General features: G+C 42.3%; 2 protein-coding genes across 2 annotated transcripts in view; one reads left to right on the top strand and one right to left on the bottom strand.

Moving 5' to 3' along the window:
• Positions 1-66: 66 nt before the first annotated feature.
• On the top strand, positions 67-12,456 carry LOC311128244 (uncharacterized protein). Its single transcript, XM_084160284.1, has 6 exons — positions 67-1,046; positions 1,465-1,551; positions 7,826-7,926; positions 8,060-8,155; positions 8,345-8,566; positions 9,141-12,456. The coding sequence occupies exons 1-6, from the start codon at positions 1,020-1,022 to the stop codon at positions 10,051-10,053; spliced, it is 1,446 nt and encodes a 481-aa protein (XP_084016410.1). The 5' UTR covers positions 67-1,019; the 3' UTR covers positions 10,054-12,456.
• Positions 12,416-20,897, bottom strand: part of LOC311128251 (src kinase-associated phosphoprotein 1-like) — a 32,752-nt gene continuing 24,270 nt past the window's right edge. Inside the window, exons 12-13 of the mRNA XM_084160300.1 lie at positions 13,537-13,639; positions 12,416-13,118 (exon numbers count right to left, since the gene is read on the bottom strand). Of these exons, the coding sequence (XP_084016426.1) occupies positions 13,547-13,639 (93 nt within the window). The 3' untranslated portion in view covers positions 12,416-13,118; positions 13,537-13,546. The remainder of the gene's footprint in view (positions 13,119-13,536; positions 13,640-20,897) is intronic.

Raw genomic sequence — 20,897 nt, 5'->3', positions numbered from 1 at the left:
ATTTAAAGGTTTTGAGTTTGCCCGGAAACGGATATTACGTCGTGACTGACGCCAAGGCATGATTTTAGTAAATAAAATTGCGTCGAAACTGCGCGGAGTTCCGCAGATCTTTGCATTGATTGTAGCTACGGATTTTATTGACATTCGACACAATTGTAGACGGAGACTTTTTCTAAAGATCTGTTGGAGCGCTCAACTCTGAATAGCTAATTATTTGTGGGTCTTTCAAAACACGTTTTTAAGAAGACGTTTAAAATATACCCCGACTATATGAAAGTAACCGCCTAGCCCTAGTTGTCATTCCAAAACATGATTTATCAGTTTGTTTGTTTACCCACACTTCCTAGCTAGACTAACGTTAGTGTTATTGACTTTTGATTAGTATCAACATTTGTTTTTACAATGTGGTTACAGTGAAATACTTTTTATTTTTTTTACACAGGAGTGGTTGGTGGTGGAGGAATTAAACATATTGCCAGTGACAGTGCTATCAAGACGAGGAGGGGTTTATCTTGAGGGCAAAGGGCAAGTGAAGGCATTCATCCCCAGTCTGCTGTTCCCAAACATGGCTAACAGCAAAGAAATCGAGAGAAGCAAAAGACTAACTGCATTTGAGATGTTATCCAGTCGTACATTTTTCACAAAACTTATTACGGCACTGAAACGTTGTCCTCGTGACTGAGTGCTTTAGTGAGACTTGAGGGGTGGAAGAGAAGCATAGGCTGAGTTTTTCCCTCTTTGCTGACTCGTTGATATTGATTCTTGCATTTTGTGTTTTTTGTTTTGTTTGGCAGATGTATCATGTGCAGCGTAGCCTACGGAAGGATGATTAAGAATCACGAAGAATATGTACATTAGAGCCCGACCGATATGGGATTTTTGGGTCCGATACCAATACCATTTTTAGGGAGGCAGCTAAATCACCGATATATCTGCCTATGTATAGTTTTTTTAGAGCTGGAATGAAAGTGTTTATTTTTTGCAAAATTTTTACTCCAATGGATTAACAGATACTCTAAATGATGATTAAGAATCACGAAGAAGATGTAAGTTACCCTCATTCTCTCCTAATTTACCCTGACACTCTTCTACACTGTAGCCTCTGGTTAATTAAACTGTTGGGTGAAAAAGGATATACAGTAGTGTGACGCGCTATCCATGGGAGAATCTCAATTGCTTTCCTCGCTTCCTCTCCTCATTCTCAAAATCCATTCGATGAGAAATCTAAAGGTCCCGCCCCTCTGACCTAATCATCCAATGGGTTCCGAGTAGGAGGCGAGGAGACAGGACCCGAGGAGATGCAATTTAGATTCATCCCATGACTTGCCCCATGACTTGGAGCCATCAACCCCATGTTGTATCACTTCCTCGTAACTTTGCTAGCTGTTGATTCACTAATTTAGCTACACAAACTGCCTGCAGTTCCCTCTGTTAGTGAAAGCGCTATTTTGTTTGTCTCTGCAGGAGTTTGTTGCTGTGCGGGTCCAAGACCCTCGGGTTCAGAATGACGGCTCTTGGAACTCGTACGTGGATTTCAGGATATTCCTTCACGTGAGTATCCATTCACCGTCTAAACGCGACAAAGAAGCAGTTGTCTCAATGAGTGCATATGTCCTTATTAGAGCTGTAGATCCCAAGTCATCGGAAAGGGCTAGTTTGAAATTACTTAAGACTCTCATTATGTGCATTTGTCATAGATGAGTCAGGACCAGGAAAAATAAATGACTACTCAGTCACCAAATGGACCTACATGATATCACTAAAGTGGTTGGCCTGTGGGTAGGAATGCTGGGGGTGATGGAAAGATCAGTCTTGTACTCTATTCCTTATAATGCTCCTTTTAATAGAACCAGAGACAAAACCTCTGACTTTCAAACGTTTATCCACCAGAAGTGTCATAATAAAATGCACTAAAATATGAATGTTACAGAATGTTCTACATATACTTTCCAACCAGCACATGACTCCCACATATCAACTGGTCATTTTCCATAGCTGCCCATTACCCTCTTCACACACCGCACACATTTTCTGCTCTCTCCTTATCGTTTCGGGCACTAGAGGCCCAGCTCAAGGCCGAATTCTTGCTTCTATTCACTCAAAAGTATTTTCAATTCACATGCTTATACACATGACGTTTCCCACTACATCTAAGTTACATTTCTAAATACTAATAAACACTGTATGATCAACTAGACAAATTACATTATGAATACATGGTTGGACACATGAATAAATGAATATACTTGATTAACTGAATAAGTTTACAGAACTCCATAGAGGTAAACAACATTTGTTGGTATGAATTCTACAATGATATGTGCCTTTTGATAATCTCTTCTGTTGACTTTTCTCTCCCCATGATATTTGACTCATGGTGATGAATTGCTAAACCAGCATCAAGCTATTTTGATGTAGGCTGATTCTCGAAGCCATAACCACATTTTGCGCTGGCTAGCTGGAGAAACTGGAGGCTTAAAGGTAGACTCAGCGATATGACGTCGATGCAGAAAGTAAACAGCATACTGGGTCAATCTCCGCAACAACTAAGAGCGTTGAAGCGCGAGGCTCGACTTCTCCGCTGTTTTGGTGCCCTGGCTACCACGCTGTAACAGCGTGAAGTGAACCCGTGCACATGCGCAGATATTGTGTGTGACTGTGAGAGCGAAGTCTTGCATCTCGCTCATCTCAATATCTGCGGTGCTGCTCGTGGCAACGTCATTTTGCTGAGTCTACCTTTAACATTGGAAGGCTTCGTTCAAATTGCTTGACAGTCTAGTATTGACTTTGTTCTCTGTAAACACAATGGAATCCAGCAGTTCAAGTTCTTAATCTGTACGATCCTTGTCCCTTGTTGACATTAGCCTATCTCCTAAGTAGAATGGATTCGGGTGCGTTGCTTGATTCAGTCATCAGAAGGACATAATGCAGAATTTAAAAAATATGTATATATACAGTACCAGTCAAAAGTTTGGACACCTACATATTCCAGGGTTTTTCTTTATTTTTACTATTTTCTACATTGTAGAATAATAGTGAAGACATCAGAACTATGAAATAACACATATGGAATCATGTAGTAACCCAAAAAGTGTTCAACAAATCAAAATATATTTTATATTTGAGATTCTTCAAAGTAGCCACCCTTTGCCTTGATGACAGCTTTGCACACTCTTGGCATTCTCTCAACCAGCTTCATGAGGTAGTCACCTGGAATGCATTTCAATTAACAGGTGTGCCTTGTTATAAGATAATTTGTGGAATTTCTTGTGTTTGAGCCAATCAGTGGTCTTGTGACAATGTAGGGGTGGTATACAGAAGATGGCCCTATTTGGTAAAAGACTAAGTCCATATTATGGCAAGAACAGCTCAAAGCAAAACAAACGACAGTCGATCATTACTTTAAGACATGAAGGTCAGTCAATCCAGAAAAGTTCAAGAACTTTGAAACTTTCAAGTGCAGTCACAAAAACCATCAAGCGCTATGATGAAACTGGCTCTCATGAGGACCGCCACAGGAAAGGAAGACCCAGAGTTACCTCTGCTGCAGAGGATAAGTTCATTAGAGTTACCAGCCTCAGAAATTGCAGCCCAAATAAATGCTTCACAGAGTTCAAGTAACAGAAACATCTCAACATCAACTGTTCAGAGGAAACTGCATGAATCAGGCCTTCATGGTCGAATTAATGCAAAGAAACCACTACTTAAGGACACCAATAAGAAGAAGAGACTTGCTTGGGCCAAGAAACACAAGCAATGGACATTAGGCCGGTGGAAATCTGTCTTTGGTCTGGAGTCCAAATTAGAGATTTTTGGTTCCAACCACCATGTCTTTGTGAGACGCATAGTAGGTGAACGGATGATCTCCGCATGTGTGGTTCCGACGTGAAGCATGGAGGAGGAGGGGTGGGGGTGCTTTGCTGGTGACACTGTCTGTGATTTATTTAGAATTCAAGGCACACTTAACCAGCATGGCTACCACAGCATTCTGCAGCAATATGCCATCCCATCTGGTTTGCGCTTAGTGGGACTATCATTTGTTTTTCAACAGGACTCAGAACACACCTCCAGGCAGTGTAAGGGCTATTTGACCAAGAAGAAGAGTGATGCAGTGCTACATCAGATGACCTGGCCTCCACAATCACCCGACCTCAAACCAAGATGGTTTGGGATGAGTTGGACCGCAGAGTGAAGGAAAAGCAGCCAACAAGTGCGCAGCATACAGTGGGGAAAAAAAGTATTTAGTCAGCCACCAATTGTGCAAGTTCTCCCACTTAAAAAGATGAGAGAGGCCTGTAATTGTCATCATAGGTACACGTCAACTATGACAGACAAAATGAGGGAAAAAATCCAGAAAATCACATTGTAGGATTTTTAATGAATTTATTTGCAAATTATGGTGGAAAATAAGTATTTGGTCAATAACAAAAGTTTCTCAATACTTTGTTATATACCCTTTGTTGGCAATGACACAGGTCAAACGTTTCATGTAAGTCTTCACAAGGTTTTCACACACTGTTGCTGGTATTTTGGCCCATTCCTCCATGCAGATCTCCTCTAGAGCAGTGATGTTTTGGGGCTGTCGCTGGGCAACACAGACTTTCAACTCCCTCCAAAGATTTTCTATGGGGTTGAGATCTGGAGACTGGCTAGGCCACTCCAGGACCTTGAAATGCTTCTTACGAAGCCACTCCTTCGTTGCCCGGGCGGTGTGTTTGGGATCATTGTCATGCTGAAAGACCCAGCCACGTTTAATCTTCAATGCCCTTGCTGATGGAAGGAGGTTTTCACTCAAAATCTCACGATACATGGCCCCATTCATTCTTTCCTTTACACGGATCAGTCGTCCTGGTCACTTTGCAGAAAAACAGCCCCAAAGCATGATGTTTCCACCCCCATGCTTCACAGTAGGTATGGTGTTCTTTGGATGCAACTCAGCATTCTTTGTGTGGTCCTCTGTAGCTCAGCTGGTAGAGAACGGCGCTTGTAACGCCAAGGTAGTGGGTTCGATCCCCGGGACCACCCATACACAAAAATGTATGCACGCATGACTGTAAGTCGCTTTGGATAAAAGCGTCTGCTAAATGGCTTATTATTATTATTATTATTATTATTATTATTATTATTATTTGTCCTCCAAACACGACGAGTTGAGTTTTTACCAAAAAGTTATATTTTGGTTTCATCTGACCATATGACATTCTCCCAATCCTCTTCTGGATCATCCAAATGCACTCTAGCAAACTTCAGACGGGCCTGGACATGTACTGGCTTAAGCAGGGGGACACGTCTCGCACTGCAGGATTTGAGTCCCTGGCGGCGTAGTGTGTTACTGATGGTAGGCTTTGTTACTTTGGTTCCAGCTTTCTGCAGGTCATTCACTAGGTCACCCCGTGTGGTTCTGGGATTTTTGCTCACCGTTCTTGTGATCATTTTGACCCCACGGGGTGAGATCTTGCGTGGAGCCCCAGATCGAGGGAGATTATCAGTGGTCTTGTATGTCTTCCATTTCCTAATAATTGCTCCCACAGTTGATTTCTTCAAACCAAGCTGCTTACCTATTGCAGATTCAGTCTTCCCAGCCTGGTGCAGGTCTACAATTTTGTTTCTGGTGTCCTTTGACAGCTCTTTGGTCTTGGCCATAGTGGAGTTTGGAGTGTGACTGTTTGAGGTTGTGGACAGGTGTCTTTTATACTGATAACAAGTTCAAACAGGTGCCATTAATACAGGTAACGAGTGGAGGACAGAGGAGCCTCTTAAAGAAGAAGTTACAGGTCTGTGAGAGCCAGAAATCTTGCTTGTTTGTAGGTGACCAAATACTTATTTTCCACCATAATTTGCAAATAAATTCATTAAAAATCCTACAATGTGATTTTCTGGATTATTTTTTCTCAATTTGTCTGTCATAGTTGACGTGTACCTATGATGAAAATTACAGGCCTCTCTCATCTTTTTAAGTGGGAGAACTTGCACAATTGTTGCTGACTAAATACTTTTTTCCCCCACTGTATGTGGGAACTCCTTCAAGACTGTTGGAAAAGCATTCCTCATGAAGCTGGTTGAGAGAATGCCAAGGGTGTGCAAAGCTGTCATGAAGGCCAAGGGTGGCTACTTTGAAGAATCTAAAATATATTTTGATTTGTTTAACACTTTTTTGGTTACTACATGATTCCATATGTGTTATTTCATAGTTTTGATGTCTTCACTATTATTCTACAATGTAGAAAATAGTCAAAATAAAGAAATGAGTAGGTGTGTCATCTTTTGACTGGTACTGTATATATTTGTCACGTGCCGAATACAACAGGTGAAATGCTTACTTACAAGCTCTTCCTCAACGATGCAAAGTTAAATAAAGAAAATAAAACATGTGAGAAATAAAACACATAAGAATGTCAGCTACAGTTGAAGTCAGAAGTTTACATACAGGTTGGAGTCATTAAAACTTGTTTTTCAACCACTCCACATATTTCTTGTTAACAAACTATAGTTTTGGAAAGTCGGTTAGGACATCTACTTTGTGCATGACACAAGTCATTTTTCCAACAATTGTTTACAGACAGATTATTTCACATATAATTCACTGTATCACAATTCCAGTGGGTCAGATGTTTACATACACTAAGTTGACTGTGCCTTTAAACAGCTTGGGAAATTCCAGAAAATAATATCATGGCTTTAGAAGCTTCTGAAAGGCTAATTGACATCATTTGAGTCAATTGGAGGTGTACATGTGGATGTATTTCAAGGCATACCTTCAAACTCAGTGCCTCTTTGCTTGACATCATGGGAAAATCAAAAGAAATCAGCCAAGACCTCAGAAAAAAAATTGTAGACCTCCACAAGTCTGGTTCATCCTTGGGAGCAATTTCCAAACGCCTGAAGGTACCACGTTCATCTGTACAAACAATAGTACGCAAGTATAAACACCATGGGACCACGCAGCCGTCATACCGCTCATGAAGGAGACGCGTTCTGTCTCCTAGAGATTAACGTACTTTGGTGCGAAAAGTGCAAATCAATCCCAGAACAACAGCAAAGGACCTTGTGAAGATGCTGGAGGAAACAGGTACAAAAGTATCTATATCCACAGTAAAACGAGTCCTATATCGACATAACCTGAAAGGCCGCTCAGCAAGGAAGAAGCCACTGCTCCAAAACCGCCATAAAAAAGCCAGACTACGGTTTGCAACTGCACATGGGGACAAAGATCATACTTTTTGGAGAAAGGTCCTCTGGTCTGATGAAACAAAAATAGAACTGTTTGGCCATAATGACCATCGTTATGTTTGGAGGAAAAAGGGGAACGCTTGCAAGCCGAAGAACACCATCCCAACCGTGAAGCACGGGGGTGGCAGCATCATGTTGTGGGGGTGCTTTGCTGCAGGAGGGACTGGTGCACTTAACAAAATAGATGGCATTATGAGGAAGGAAAATTATGTGGATATGTTTTGAGTTCCCACTTCCTCAGGTGGGTGAATTATGTAGTATATATCCTAGGCCAATATGCACAAAAGATATGCAGGCAAATTAATCTCTAAAGAGCCTCAAATGAATTGGATCATTCTGAGTCCTATTTTGACATGTTGCACATCAAAAGATCCATCATGTATTCCCTGAACATGTTAGATAAATAGCGAACTTCTTTCATGTCTTACTTGGCACTGGAAAAAGTCAGTCTAGAGCCCTGCCGCTAATGGAAAGTAACTCTGCAATTAAAAAAAGTTGTATTTATCGCTATCGCGCAAAACGGATCAATTTATCTCCCATTGGCGTTGTCTGTATCCACAGTATGTAATGGTGCACCCTCTCTTTTTACTCACAGACCAACAGCAAGGCCTTCACAGCGAAGATGTCCTGTGTGCGCCGGCGCTACAGTGAGTTTGTCTGGCTCAAGAAGAGGATGCAGAAGAACACTGGCTTGGTGTAAGTCATAGCAATGTCCCCCAATGTGCGTGGCTTTAAACTGCATGTTTGAAAAAAATCATTTGGAACACCAATGTGAAGTTGTCCTGTTATGCAAGCTATGGGTTATTTTCTGTCCCTGTCTGTCCTATAGATCCGTCCCAGACCTGCCCAGCAAGCCCTTCTTCTCCTTTAGTGGTGAGGACTTCCTAGAGAAGAGGAGGAAAGGCCTGCAGTCCTTCCTGGACAAGTCAGTTCCTCTCCTAAGTTAATAATTATCAATGACTTCACCATTTCAATTATAGTGCTTGGTTGTTCCCTCTATTTGTCATTATTGTCACACCTGAAATGAGCACAAAGGAAACATTTACCATGACTAATCAAATAAAATGAGACCCCAACATTGAGCATGGCATTGGCGTACCTTTTCTTTCTTCAGAGTGTGCACCATGACAGTGTGTCTGTCAGACAGTCAGCTCCACCTCTTCCTGCAAACCCAACTGCCAGTTGGTCACATCCTGGACTGTGTGCAGGGCCACACCCCCTACACTGTGACAGAGGCCATCCTCACCTACGGCTCATCCAATCAGGGCTGGGTTCCGGAAGAGGACTCGACCCAGGACCCAAGTCTTACTCCAGTTCCTTATGAGTCCATGGAGAGGTAAGACTGGAGTGTCAACAGATGAAAAAGCACAACTGTCCACACAGGCACAAATGAGGTGTAGTTGTGAGTTGAAACTTCTGGTGGGCTCCTGAATAGACGTGAGTGTGTTCAATGAACACATTGTTTTAGGCCAGGATTCAATCTGGTCCGCATTAATAATTTCTGATTGAGCCGACATCTGCAGCGTTTACTTTGAATGCGATCTCCGCAACCGCGGTAATATTGCCTTTAAATGGTGCTTAGCTGAAAAGGGGCGATTGGATTGAATCCCGGCAGATGCAAAGTTTGGTAACAGAATGACCGCACAAACCGTCATTCTGTTACCAAACTTTGCATCTGCGCTGTTCTTCAAGTAAATGTGTTTTTGTGGAAATTGTTAAAACTAGGCCTTGTGCATAGTTGTATGGTTTGTGTAACTTTGCAATCATTGTATTTTTTTTTTTTACATACATTTTAAAGTGAAAAATCGGGAGTCTCTGCATCAATTCGTTACCCATACTTGTATTTCAGGTTTTACAGTATAAAGGTAATGTTGAGTATTGTTACTTCATGGCCTTCTCGTTCCCCACAGCCCTGCTCCTCATCTACCTACCCTGCAATGTGAAGAGCCCCTCAACCCTGTGAACCTCGCCTCCAGTGAGCCAGAGGGCCTAATGACTGAGAAGTTTCTAGCTGACGCCCATGACATAGACGCTGTGGAGTTACAGCTCAGTGAGACTGAGACCCTTTCCCTAGAGGTCACCCAGGAGGACCACAATGTATTCCAGGTAGAGGCCATCCTGGAGACACACAGCCCAGTGGAGACTATCTTTAAGTGGGATGGCCATGAAGAATCTACCCCAGAGAGGCTCGAACATGAGGAGGTGATCCACCAAGGGGATTGTCAACAGCTGACACTTGTGGAACTGCACTGTGAAAAGGACACAGGCTTGGAAGAGGGATGTGTAACGGAGTTGAAGACTGAGAGGGTCATTAAGGAGGAGAGCCATGCTAACATACCTACAGATATAATTCATCCCAAACAGAGTAACCTAGACCTAGGCCTGGAGGAGGAGTGTGAATCGGAAGTGGCCCTTGAGGGTGAGACCCATACAGACACGACTACACAGACAATCCCTCCCAAACAGAGTAGCCCAGAGCTAGACATCCATGAGGAAACTCCTCAAGATGGAGATGATGGCCTAAGGGAGACAGTTCTAGAGGACCTTAACCCTGCGGAGGAAGCTCAAGAAAGCATCAGTCACGAGAAGAGAACCTCAGAAGGGGACTGCAACACAGTAACAGCCATTGAGCTGGACAGCCAAGGACACACGGATGAGAGAAACTCCCACATAGAGATCAGCCTAGAGGAAGACTGTCATGAGATCACAACCGAAGAAGTGGAAAGTGTTGATGACTCAACCCAAGAGGTAGAAAGTGGAGATGTTGCAACCCAAAAGGGAGAAGTCGATGACTCATTTCGAGGTGGAAAGGCGGCTCCCTAGGACATTCAACAAGTAGAAGATCAGCTGGACACAACCAAAGAGGTTGAGAGACGAGGAAATGAATGGAGAGGATGGGGAGAGTCGGGAATGGGGAAACAACAACATCCGATGGGAGTAATAAGGAGAGCGACGACAAGGATTCTGCCAATAATGAAAATGCAACACGAGACAAATAGCTACATGGAGAAGGGAAATTACCAAACAGACCGCACAGAGGCAGAAGAAGTCTGCAACAACACAGACATTCTAAAGCCCGAAACGAACCAAGATCCCTCACATGAAGAAATCACACCTGAGGTACCCAATGCTCAGGGGACCAATGGTGTCAGTCGGAGAGGGAATTAGTCCGTTTAACTCAACCGGCTGTGTTGCCCCAATGGTTTTAATGTGGCAAATATTTTGGCAGTTAATTCACATGCCTTCAGAAAGCTGTGTGATCCAGAACTGTGTCGCAGTTAAAACGTGATTACGAGTTTGGAGTGGGTGAAAGTTACTTATCGTGCAATCAACTTTGACTGCGTTTTATTCATAACTTCTGGAGAAAAAAAAGTGTCATCCTGCATGCATTCCCTTAGGTATACTGCATTGCTGTTGTGGGTTGGTTTCTGGGTTCAGCTTGAGCAAACGGGGGGGTGAGTGTCGTTCCACCTAAAAGCACAAGAAAGAGGATTTCGACACACACAATCTCAGATTGTCCTGAAATCGTTTCTGTAGTTAGAAACAGATCCAATTAGCATTCCTGAAAGATTATTTTGTGGAAATATAATTTGATCTCTGAGGAATTAAGCAAATTGATTGCACCCAAATTGGCCATTTTGAATGATTGGATTCATATAATCGTCAATAAATATAGTACCTAACATCCTATTTGAATCATAATTCTTCCTGACAGATGAGTACGACGTGAACAAAATCCACCCATGGACCCCCCACACTACACCAATCCCACCCCAATAACCAGTATACAGTATCAATTTCCTATGTCTGACATGGAGCTGCGCCTTGGAGTATTGCTTTTTCATCCTATGTAATGTTTTCCCTGTGAATCTGGTGAAGTTAACCCCCCCCACACACACACACACACACACACACAGTTTTGCTGGTCTCCTGTGTTTATTAAATGGATCGCAACGTTTTCTTTGCAACTTTGGGAAGAAAACCAATAGCTTTTGCTCATGATGAAAATAAATGTTGTGGTCATCCTCCCAATTCTAGCCAGTCCTCCATGAAAGCAGTTCAGTTTGTCCTCCTATTGGGCTTAATCTGTGTCCAGGAAAGGTCTGGATTAGTTAGACCATTCCTGGTGAAAAAGCAAACCATTTAGGCTACAGCAGTCCAAATGGTGTCAATCTTATGTTCGTTAATGGTCTTCAGTGGTAAAAGTACCAAACACGCACTGTATAGTGTTTTGCAATGGTGTTGGGTTTAATGGTAAATATCACTAATCACACTACATACAAAGATGTTTTCTAATAATTGTATTGAAAAACATAGGACTGCCATGCAGTGGTTTATAATTTTATTAGGGTTGTCACAACATTTTAGTCACTAGCCCATTTCGCCGTAACATTTTTGACCTTGTAGGAAAAATCTTCATATGAGAATTGCACCATAGGGATAACCCTCTCAGAGAGCTGCCATTTGTTGGACTATTCAAGGAGAATTGGGTTGAAGCATTTGGTTGCTAAGAGAAAGACAAACTGAATTGCTTTCATGGAGGACTGGCTTGACTTATGAGGTTAAAGTTGCAAAGAAAATGTGATCCATTTAATAAACACAAGAGACCAGCTAAATGGATGTGGCAGTAGCAGGAACAGTGGCATCTAGTGGGCAAAACCTGATACTTTCACACAAATGTATGGTAAATAATACAGAAACGATTTCTGAACAATCTGAGATGGTGGGTGTCATTTCTTGCTGAAATGACATGGAAGGACTCATGAGGCTTTGTGTTTCTCATGTCAGTCTTGTCAGCCATGATAGCCAGTTGAACCAAGGCTGCATGGACACTAGCTTTACTAACCTCTCTGTCCTCGGGGTGGAGTTAGTTACAGTATAGATATAGTATAGTAAACTACTCAACACTGGTATCATTGTAAATCATTGTCAACATGTTACACCAATGCAGTCAGAGCTAACATATGCTTTTACTGTTCTTTTTGTTCTCATATTCAGCATTTTAACAGGTGCATTAGTTATTTTAAGTGGCATAAAAGTTACCCCTTTTATGTTATGTAGATGATTGACAGACAGTTTTTTTTTCACTTATGTAGTTCAGACAAGGATGTACATGAGCAATATACCAACCTAAAAATAGTCAATAACAACCTAGGAATGCACCTATTGACAACAATGTTTCTTTGGAATATCATTTTAATTGGGAATAAAATGTTTTTTCCCCCACTTGAGTCTATTTTAGTGCATGACATTTACAGACATTTATATTGCCATAGACTTTCATATGCACAGTAAAACAAGTTATTATGTACATAACATAAAATATTTTTACAAGCTCAACAATCAAAAATCTATATCTTTTTTTTTGTTGCAAATTATCAGGTATTCCAATTTCAAACTCTTCATTGAAAAACTATTCATCCCCTTGTGAAACAAGATAGGGGAGGAAGCCTGACCCCTTGTGGACTACATATGTCAGCATAGAAATAACAAGCACTGTAGTCTCAGACACAAGGCTGTTGAAGGCATCAGTTCGTATATGCTTCAAAATATCGAATAGCCAGCCCCCCCAGTTCACTCAGAGGTGAGGATTTCCTATTTTTGTCACAGGGGCATAATGTTTCCTCAATGGCTGGCCATTTCCATTCACACACGGGCACAAATACATTGGAAAAAACTAAACAGAGGAAACCTTTTTGACATCAGAATTATCCATACTTTGATGTGTACACCAAAGGCCTCAGAAGGACAATGGTAATGTATTTTATGCATGGCAATGAAGCAATCTTTACAAAAACATACCAAAAAAATTACACTGCATTACATTGCAAAGTAAAAAATATCAGTCTCGAAGTGTTGGGGATTGGGAACGCAGTCACATCACTCAACTGTGGAAGTAAGGTACAATACAAAGATAAATTATCAGAGAGTAACACGTAACAAACAGTTCCTGTAGTAGTGCAGTGTGATACTGTATGTTTTCTCTGGCATATACTTAATATCACTACAGAGTCATTTCCCCCAATTCAATTATGTCAATGATGCTATAATTAAACATTACTGAGCATATCAGTATCCCTTATAATGCTGATAAAATTTCACACCTTGGGTCTGTGCAGTAATTGCAGTTCTACTTTCAGCCACCAGATGTCTTAAATGGCCAGTCCACCGCTGTGAATATACACCTCTCCTGCTATCTCAATGGTTATCTCAATGGTTATCTCAATGGGTGCCAGGAGGCCTGTTATGGTACATTAGCCCGTTATATTAGTCTGTAATCGTAACGACATGAGAGTGCTCCAGTACCTCCTGGAGCTCAGAGGATGTAGGCAGGGTGGAGGAAGTCTTTAGGGACGATACCGATGGTACCGTTTAGCTCTCCGACCCACCAGCCATTGATGTTATACTCCTGGAACACAGAGCGACACAAGCAGGGTGAGGAGGAGGAACAAGCACAACGATGCTCAGTAGACCATGGGAGAATCTCAATTGCATTCTCCTCACGTCCTCTTTCCTCTCCGCCTCCTCAAAACCCACTGGAAGACAAAGCCAGGAGTTATTTTCCCTCTGAACTTCTCCTCCAGTGGGATTGGAGGAGAGGACGCGAGGAGTATGTAAATGCAATTCTCCCTGTGTCATCATAGGTTTATAACAGAAATGGCTCTTGATACCTTTTGTTGTCATTATTAGGGCACAGCATCTGAAACCCCAAGGCTAGCTTATATCTATCGATCAATCCATTTGTATGGGGTTTACTTGTATAATGCATGTTTGTAGAATCTTTGCTCCCTCTCCTGGCTGTCTCTCTGGGCACTGCTGTGATAGATCCCACATCCTCAGTCAGCGGTCATCCTCTAATACAGAGCGCTCTGACACCTCACTACAGAGCCAGAGGAATGAGAAACAGACCTACTCCTAATGACCGGTGACTGGACAGAGATTATGTATAGGCCAGTTAGAGCTCACTGAGCAGAGTGATGGCCCAGGCCTGACATGTTCTTAGAGCAGGTGGATTTAGCTATGATAAGCAGGTCATCCATCCAGACGTGGAGAACAGAGAGAACATTTTCATTCTGTCTGCTCGCCCACACAGAGCTCTGATTCAATGAAATTACAGGGTAATTGAAGGTGGAGTACTCCACTCACAATGGCTAATTAATGTGCTTGCTGATTTTAAGACAACTGAAGCAAGCACACATTTCCTTCAGGAAAGGTACATTTTCTAGTACCTGTGTGCATTTCTAACACATGGCCCTAATATCTGAAGTAATAAAAAAAAGTTTTATTGTGGAAATCTAGCTTGAATAGTAATCAAAAAAAGAAGAGAAACAGACAGATATGGGCATCAGAGAGTAGGAACGAAACCGTTTCTTGCCCACAGGGCTGTCGCAGATCCATTCCTCCAACCACAGTGACAGAAAGTTTTATTTATCTCCCTGGCCCATCTGTGCAGCCAGACAGTCCAACCTCCTCCCTGAGAAAGCTATTTTTGATTATCTGCGCCGCCATTTTAATACAACAGCTACATCGCCACAGTGTTCCAATGGCAGTGAAGGTCTGTCAAGCGTGCCAACTCCATCTTCCTCGCTGCTTACTACGGGTTCATCCAGAGTACACCTGCTGGAAGGGGAGGTATCGTATAGAAAGAAGCACAGAGAGTAAATGTATTCTAATGACAATGCCCTAACTTCAATCTCTCCTAGATTTTTCCCCTTTAATTTGGTGTAATGCATATCTGAATTTTGGATATGATGATCTTTAAGTCTCAGGAGAAAATACAGTGGGGTTATGGATAACACCTTTCTGTGGGCACCAAGGATGCCATGCAATTTCCATACCAAGAAATAGTCCTTCAGTTTTAAAAGAATCAAGTGGCCCTTTATGGCAGTCTGGGATGTTTTCTGTGCAGTGGCGGACTTACCATTAGGCAGAAGAGGAATTTGCCTCAGGCCTCACATCATCAGGGGCCTCATGGACTGGGCATAATAAAACCAAAAAATACTAGTAACAAAATAAAATATTATAAAAAATAATCTCATAACAGCTGCCTTTGAATGACATAAATGAATGATTGATTGAGATATATTGAAGTAAGTTACATTAAGATCAAAGGAGGCTGGTCGGAGGAGCTACAGGTGGACGGATGGCATCAATGGAATGGTGCCAAACACATCAAACACATGGAAACAACGTGTTTGACCCCGTTCCATTGATTCCAATACAGCCATTACAATAAGCCCGCCCTCCTATAGCTCCTCCCACCAGCCTCCTCTGGATAAGATAGATAAAACAGGATGCACTTTCACAGCTCGATGGTTGATTATATAACGCATTACTATAGCCTATACACCAGTCATGAGCAAAATAATACAATTGATTTAGGCTACAATAATAATTAATTATTATTACATTAATTATTGTATGCTAAACTACCACCTCCCTTATTTGCCCAGCCAGAGAGCAATTAACCAAATATACAGATGGAGATTCAGTGAAACAAAATCACATTGATTGTCAGACAAGTCACAGGCTTTTGGTCGGGAGTAGGACAGGCTACTACACGAGTGAATAGCAAAATCCAGTTGTTAAGCTACATAACATGCTAGCAAAATGTTTTGATCATTATATATATATCAGAATAAAGACATCACCTCAACATAGCTAACATTTTCCCAGCGTAATTGTAGGCTAAACAAATATCCAAACGGAGATTCAGTGAAAACAGAAATCTGACATTGATTGATTTATCAAGACGAGTCCCCCATGCTTGTCTAAAAGCAGGCGATGGCTTGTCTAAAAGCAGGCGATGGCGCTGTCCCAATCAAAACAGTGCTGACATTTTAATCTAATTGACCACACACAGGTATGACTTTAAATTTAGTATAATGATTGGATATGACTTTGGGAGTTTCAGTAGGCCTACAAGCAACAATTTGATACATGCCTTCAATTGCATTAGCCTACATTATTTCAATATTTTAGTCATTCAGTTGATAATAACTAAGGTGAGTTTTCCTCTCTCATCGCTTTTCTAAGACAAGGGCTGTTTCCTTGTCTCCTCACTCTGCTGCCGCCCACCTCTGTGGCATTGTTCTCAACACCACTTTAAATCAATACTTTCTAGAAATCTGTCATTTTTTCAGGTTCGAGCTTACATTTATTTTTGTGATGTTTGACAGGGCTCAGACTCTGACCGGGCCTCCAAATCACTAAGGTCGCCCCTGTTTGATGGCCCTGGATGTGTCTCATAACTGCTACTGTGTGTTGGGAGGAGATGGAGTGAGGAGAGAACAGCGCCATGTTGTGGCGGCGCGTTGACTCGTTGACCTCCCTGTGACTCCTCCACTGAAAGTGTGCAAATGAACGTGGGCATAGCTGGCTAAGAGAGAGAGAGAGCGAGAGCGAGGGAGTGAGCAAGTTGCCATGACAACACCTGCAGTATACTAGCGGCATCGTTTATTTACCACTCAAGGGGCTGGCTAATGGTGGCATTCGGATGGGCCCATCGCTCACGTTGGGCAGGAGGACAGATTGACAGCTAACGATGCCTGAAGAGGGAGAAGGTTGGTTTGACTGTCTCTCATGCAGGAGAAGGAGCACTTTGTATGCCTGCCAGGTCACTGTGACAGCTACTTTACCCTATTCCCTCTCTCCCTCTCCTCGAGCTATGCATTCACTCCTTTTGTAGAACATCAGGTTCTTCACCTTCCATAGTCATATTCTGTATTTGTACTATTTCTCTTGATTTATAAGCAACACATAGACACGGACACGCAAGCACACACACATTCACACACGCAGACGCACACAAACACACTTACACAATCACACACGTACAGTACATACACTCACGTACACACACAAGTACGCAGGAGGAGTGCTAATAAGACTGACACATGAGGCATGTGCCCTCGGCTACCAGCTGACTCAAGCAGGCCTTGGGCGTGATGGAGTACAGGAAGTTTCTCATTGCCCTGCCGCTGAACCCGCCGCCTGGGTGTTACAATCTCTCCCTCCTCTCCTCACCGCCTCCCTCCATCTCCCTCCCTTCTTTCTCTCTCTAGCTATCTCTCCCTCTCTCTGTTTCGCTCTCATCCACAAGGAAAGTCATCAGGCACACACTGCAGTGCTGCGTCTCTCTCCACTAGTCACCCTAACAAAGAAACATGGACACCTCTTACAAGCCGCAGCTCCTGATCTAGACAACACCATATCTAGTCAAAGCATTTTGCTCACACAGGTGGACTGGACTGCCTTAGGTGTTCTTGAAATATTTTTGTACACAAACACGTATCCGACCATTGTGAAAAATATATATACTTATTTTGACAGATATTCATATTCAAAATAAATTCTAGCAATGCCTGTTTAGAGATTTGTACACATTGTTTTTAAAGGTTGGTGATTTCTTTGTAAAAATCTTCAAAATGTTTAGATCCGTATAATAAACAGGCAATCTTGTCGATGCTCAGTCGAGAAATGACTGAGCATGAGAGCGGTCTAAAATATGAAGGAACAAATAAAGAAATAAAAAAAAATGTTTTAAACACAAGCCGCTTCTCTTCTTAAGCCGTTTTGGGATTACAGGATGGCTCTTTAACTTAATAGCAATTTTAAATGAATTTGTGTATGCCACTGAGTGTCTGTAATGATAGCTGTTTACACCGCCCCTCATTTATAATAATTAGGCAGAATGGATAGGGGTTGCTCTGGCACAGTTCTGGGCTATTGGCTGGGCTTGAATAATGACCTTACTGTAGCTGACCGGTAGATGACCGCTGCCTCCTGCGTGACCCCAAACCCCAGACTCTGCTCTCTCTCTCCCCCTGCTACTTTGGGTGGTAAAGAAGATGTCTTTCCCTGTCTATAGCCACAAAAGCAGCTAGGGTCTTTAAAGGGTTGTGTGACAGAGAAATTTATATATAAGGGGGGGGGGGGGGGGGGGGAGTTCACACAAAGGGATAAAGGGTTCTTCCTTTGTCTCTTTCTTGCTTGACTTTTCCCATCTGATTGTTTTTCCGCCCTTTCCCTTGTGTTTCACCACATTCACATGGTGGGACCTACAGGCAATGGGCCAACTGGGGTTGCCATGGGTTTGAGGCAGTTGAGGATATTAGAATATGGCCCTATTAAGAAGATATTCCCATATTCCTTACACTAACAAAATACAATTGAATACAAACGAATACAAGTTAGGTAGGCTACAATTAATTTTCTGTACATTTACAACAAGATAGATGTAATGAGAATAATCAAATCAGTTATTTCTGTTTTTAATTGCATTAATTTAATCAATTGTAAATTGTGTGTTTTCCTCTAGCTGCAAACTTAAACATAATTCATAGCAATTTACGTAGGGTAAAGTTCATGTTGATTTAAGAGTGGGACATAGCCTACTAGTGTAAATCAGTCTGAGTGCGTGTGTTGTGAACTATGAAACATTCTCAGTTAGTGGGCAGCCACTAGATGTCACCAGTGTCCATGTTGTTGTTGGCGCTAACGAGCCATTGAAGGCTGGAGGGGGCCGGCATGGAACAGTTTTCTCTCTCTCTCTCTCTCTCTCTCTCTCTCTCTCTCTCTCTCTCTCTCTCTCTCTCTCTCTCTCTCTCTTTCTCCCTCCTCCTTTCTCTCTCCCTTTCTCTCTCCCTTTCTCTCTCTCTCTCTCTCTCTCTCTCTCTCTCTCTCTCTCTCTCTCTCTCTCTCTCTCTCTCTCTCTCTCTCTCTCTCTCCCTCCTCCTTTCTCTCTCCCTTTCTCCCTTTCTCTCTCTCTCTCTCTCTCTCCCTCCTCCTTTCTCTCTCCCTTTCTCCCTTTCTCTCTCTCTCTCTCTCTCTCTCTCTCTCTCTCTCTGACACACAAACAGACACTGGAACAGTTCTCTCTCTCTCTCTCCTTGTGAGGTGCACGCCCCGGGTAGAGAGAGAGAGAGAGAGAGATGGCAGTGTTTGCTAGAGTTTAAAGGAGCCTGGATGGGTTTACATCGTAAATCTCTCCCCACTCCATCCCGCCGTTGTACAAGAGTGCCTCTGGGAATACCGGAATGTGGCAGCTGACCTGTGAAGCTGTGTCTTTTGATTCTGGCTAGCTACATAAATTATAGTCCTGGAATGCAGGACAACCCAATGGATTAGTGAGAAACATGCTTAGGAGTCAATATAAGCAATACAGATGTTAGGAGAGCAAAGATAGCATTCACTCATTTCAGACATTTTGTCAGCAAATTCATATACAATAAATAGGCCTAACCTGTCAGTTCATTTGAATGAGAACTCAAAATAGTTCGCATTTTCATATGCATAAGTAGGCTATATCCAGAAGTTAATATAGTATATCCAAAAATGATTTTAAAATGGTAGAGCATAAAAAAGTCTGGATCTTTATCAGGAGAATCTATAACAGAAAAAAATCCCAAGCTCTAAAATGTCATTGCAAAGCCAAAAGCTATAGAAGACAGAGCAGGCTCTCAGCAATGAAATGCCAGTGCAAAGACATAAGATAGTTGCTATGTGTTGTAAAACGAATGGAATGAATACAAGTTGTGGCTTTCCTCATTTATTTACTTTGCCACTGACACACACACACACACACACACACACACACACACACAGTCTCTCCTCACACACAATCCCCTCTCATATACACACAGTAAATGTTTGTACCTCCCTTATCCCCCCCCCCCCCCCCCTCCCCCCAAAAATGCACCTCTTTACAGTAAGCTCTCGCTAGATTAATAATGATTGATGGGGGCTCTTTGTATAATCGTCATGTTCTACTCAGTTCACAGCCATATGACACAGTGCCTGTGGCTTGCCCCTAGCCTGGTCTGCACTCCGGTAGTCAATCAAATTGCAGCTTAAAAATAACAGTTTGTTAGCACCATTGATTTAGCACTTAGAGCGTGTCCTTTCTACCTTGTAATTATGGTCAGTGTTGACATAGAGCCCATACACCCAGCCTCCCCAACACCCTAAGCCTCTGTTCAGGAGAATTTATGGGTCTTAGTTTAATATGGCCATTTTATGTCTGTGTTCCCCAGTTAGAGCAAGGCTTGAGTTGCAGCCAAGGGCCTGTATTTCATTCGTCGAGGTCAGGGTTCCCAGGAAACCTCTGTTAAACTAAATAGTCTGCTCCACTGTTGCACCAGAGGGAACAGGGATTGCCCTCCCTTAAGGCTAGTTAAAACACACAATTGCCACATAGGATCCTAATCATGTCATTAATGTCATTCATGAGGGAAATATGATACAAGGTTATGACTCTGAATGGGGTACGGGTGGACTCATGTCACACTAAACCAAATACTTCCATTCAGAAACAGACAGGAAGGAATTGCCTCTAAATTCATTACAATGAGGCCCTCACTTTTAATCTATTAAGGGACTGTTAGAATGCTCTGTTGGAATGCTCTGTTAGAATGTTCTGTTAGAATGCTCTGTTGTAGACTATCGTGTTATTATGATGACTAAGGGGAACAGCTTGACAAAACAAGAGTAATCTGTGCCATTAAAGCTGTGTACCAGACAGTACAGCTACAGCCAACCAAGAGTTGGTCTGTTACAGTGAAAGGTAGGTAACCCAACACCTACAACGAAAGGTAATACTGTAGAACTCTGGTAACGTCTTCTTGATCCACCTCCAAAATATTCAGAGCAGGTGGCATTATTCTTCT

The sequence above is a fragment of the Coregonus lavaretus genome (genome assembly GCF_964263955.1).
Source record: "Coregonus lavaretus genome assembly, chromosome: 1".
In the NCBI taxonomy this organism is placed as follows: Eukaryota; Metazoa; Chordata; class Actinopteri; order Salmoniformes; family Salmonidae; genus Coregonus; species Coregonus lavaretus.
This window is presented reverse-complemented; position numbering and strand designations above follow the sequence as displayed.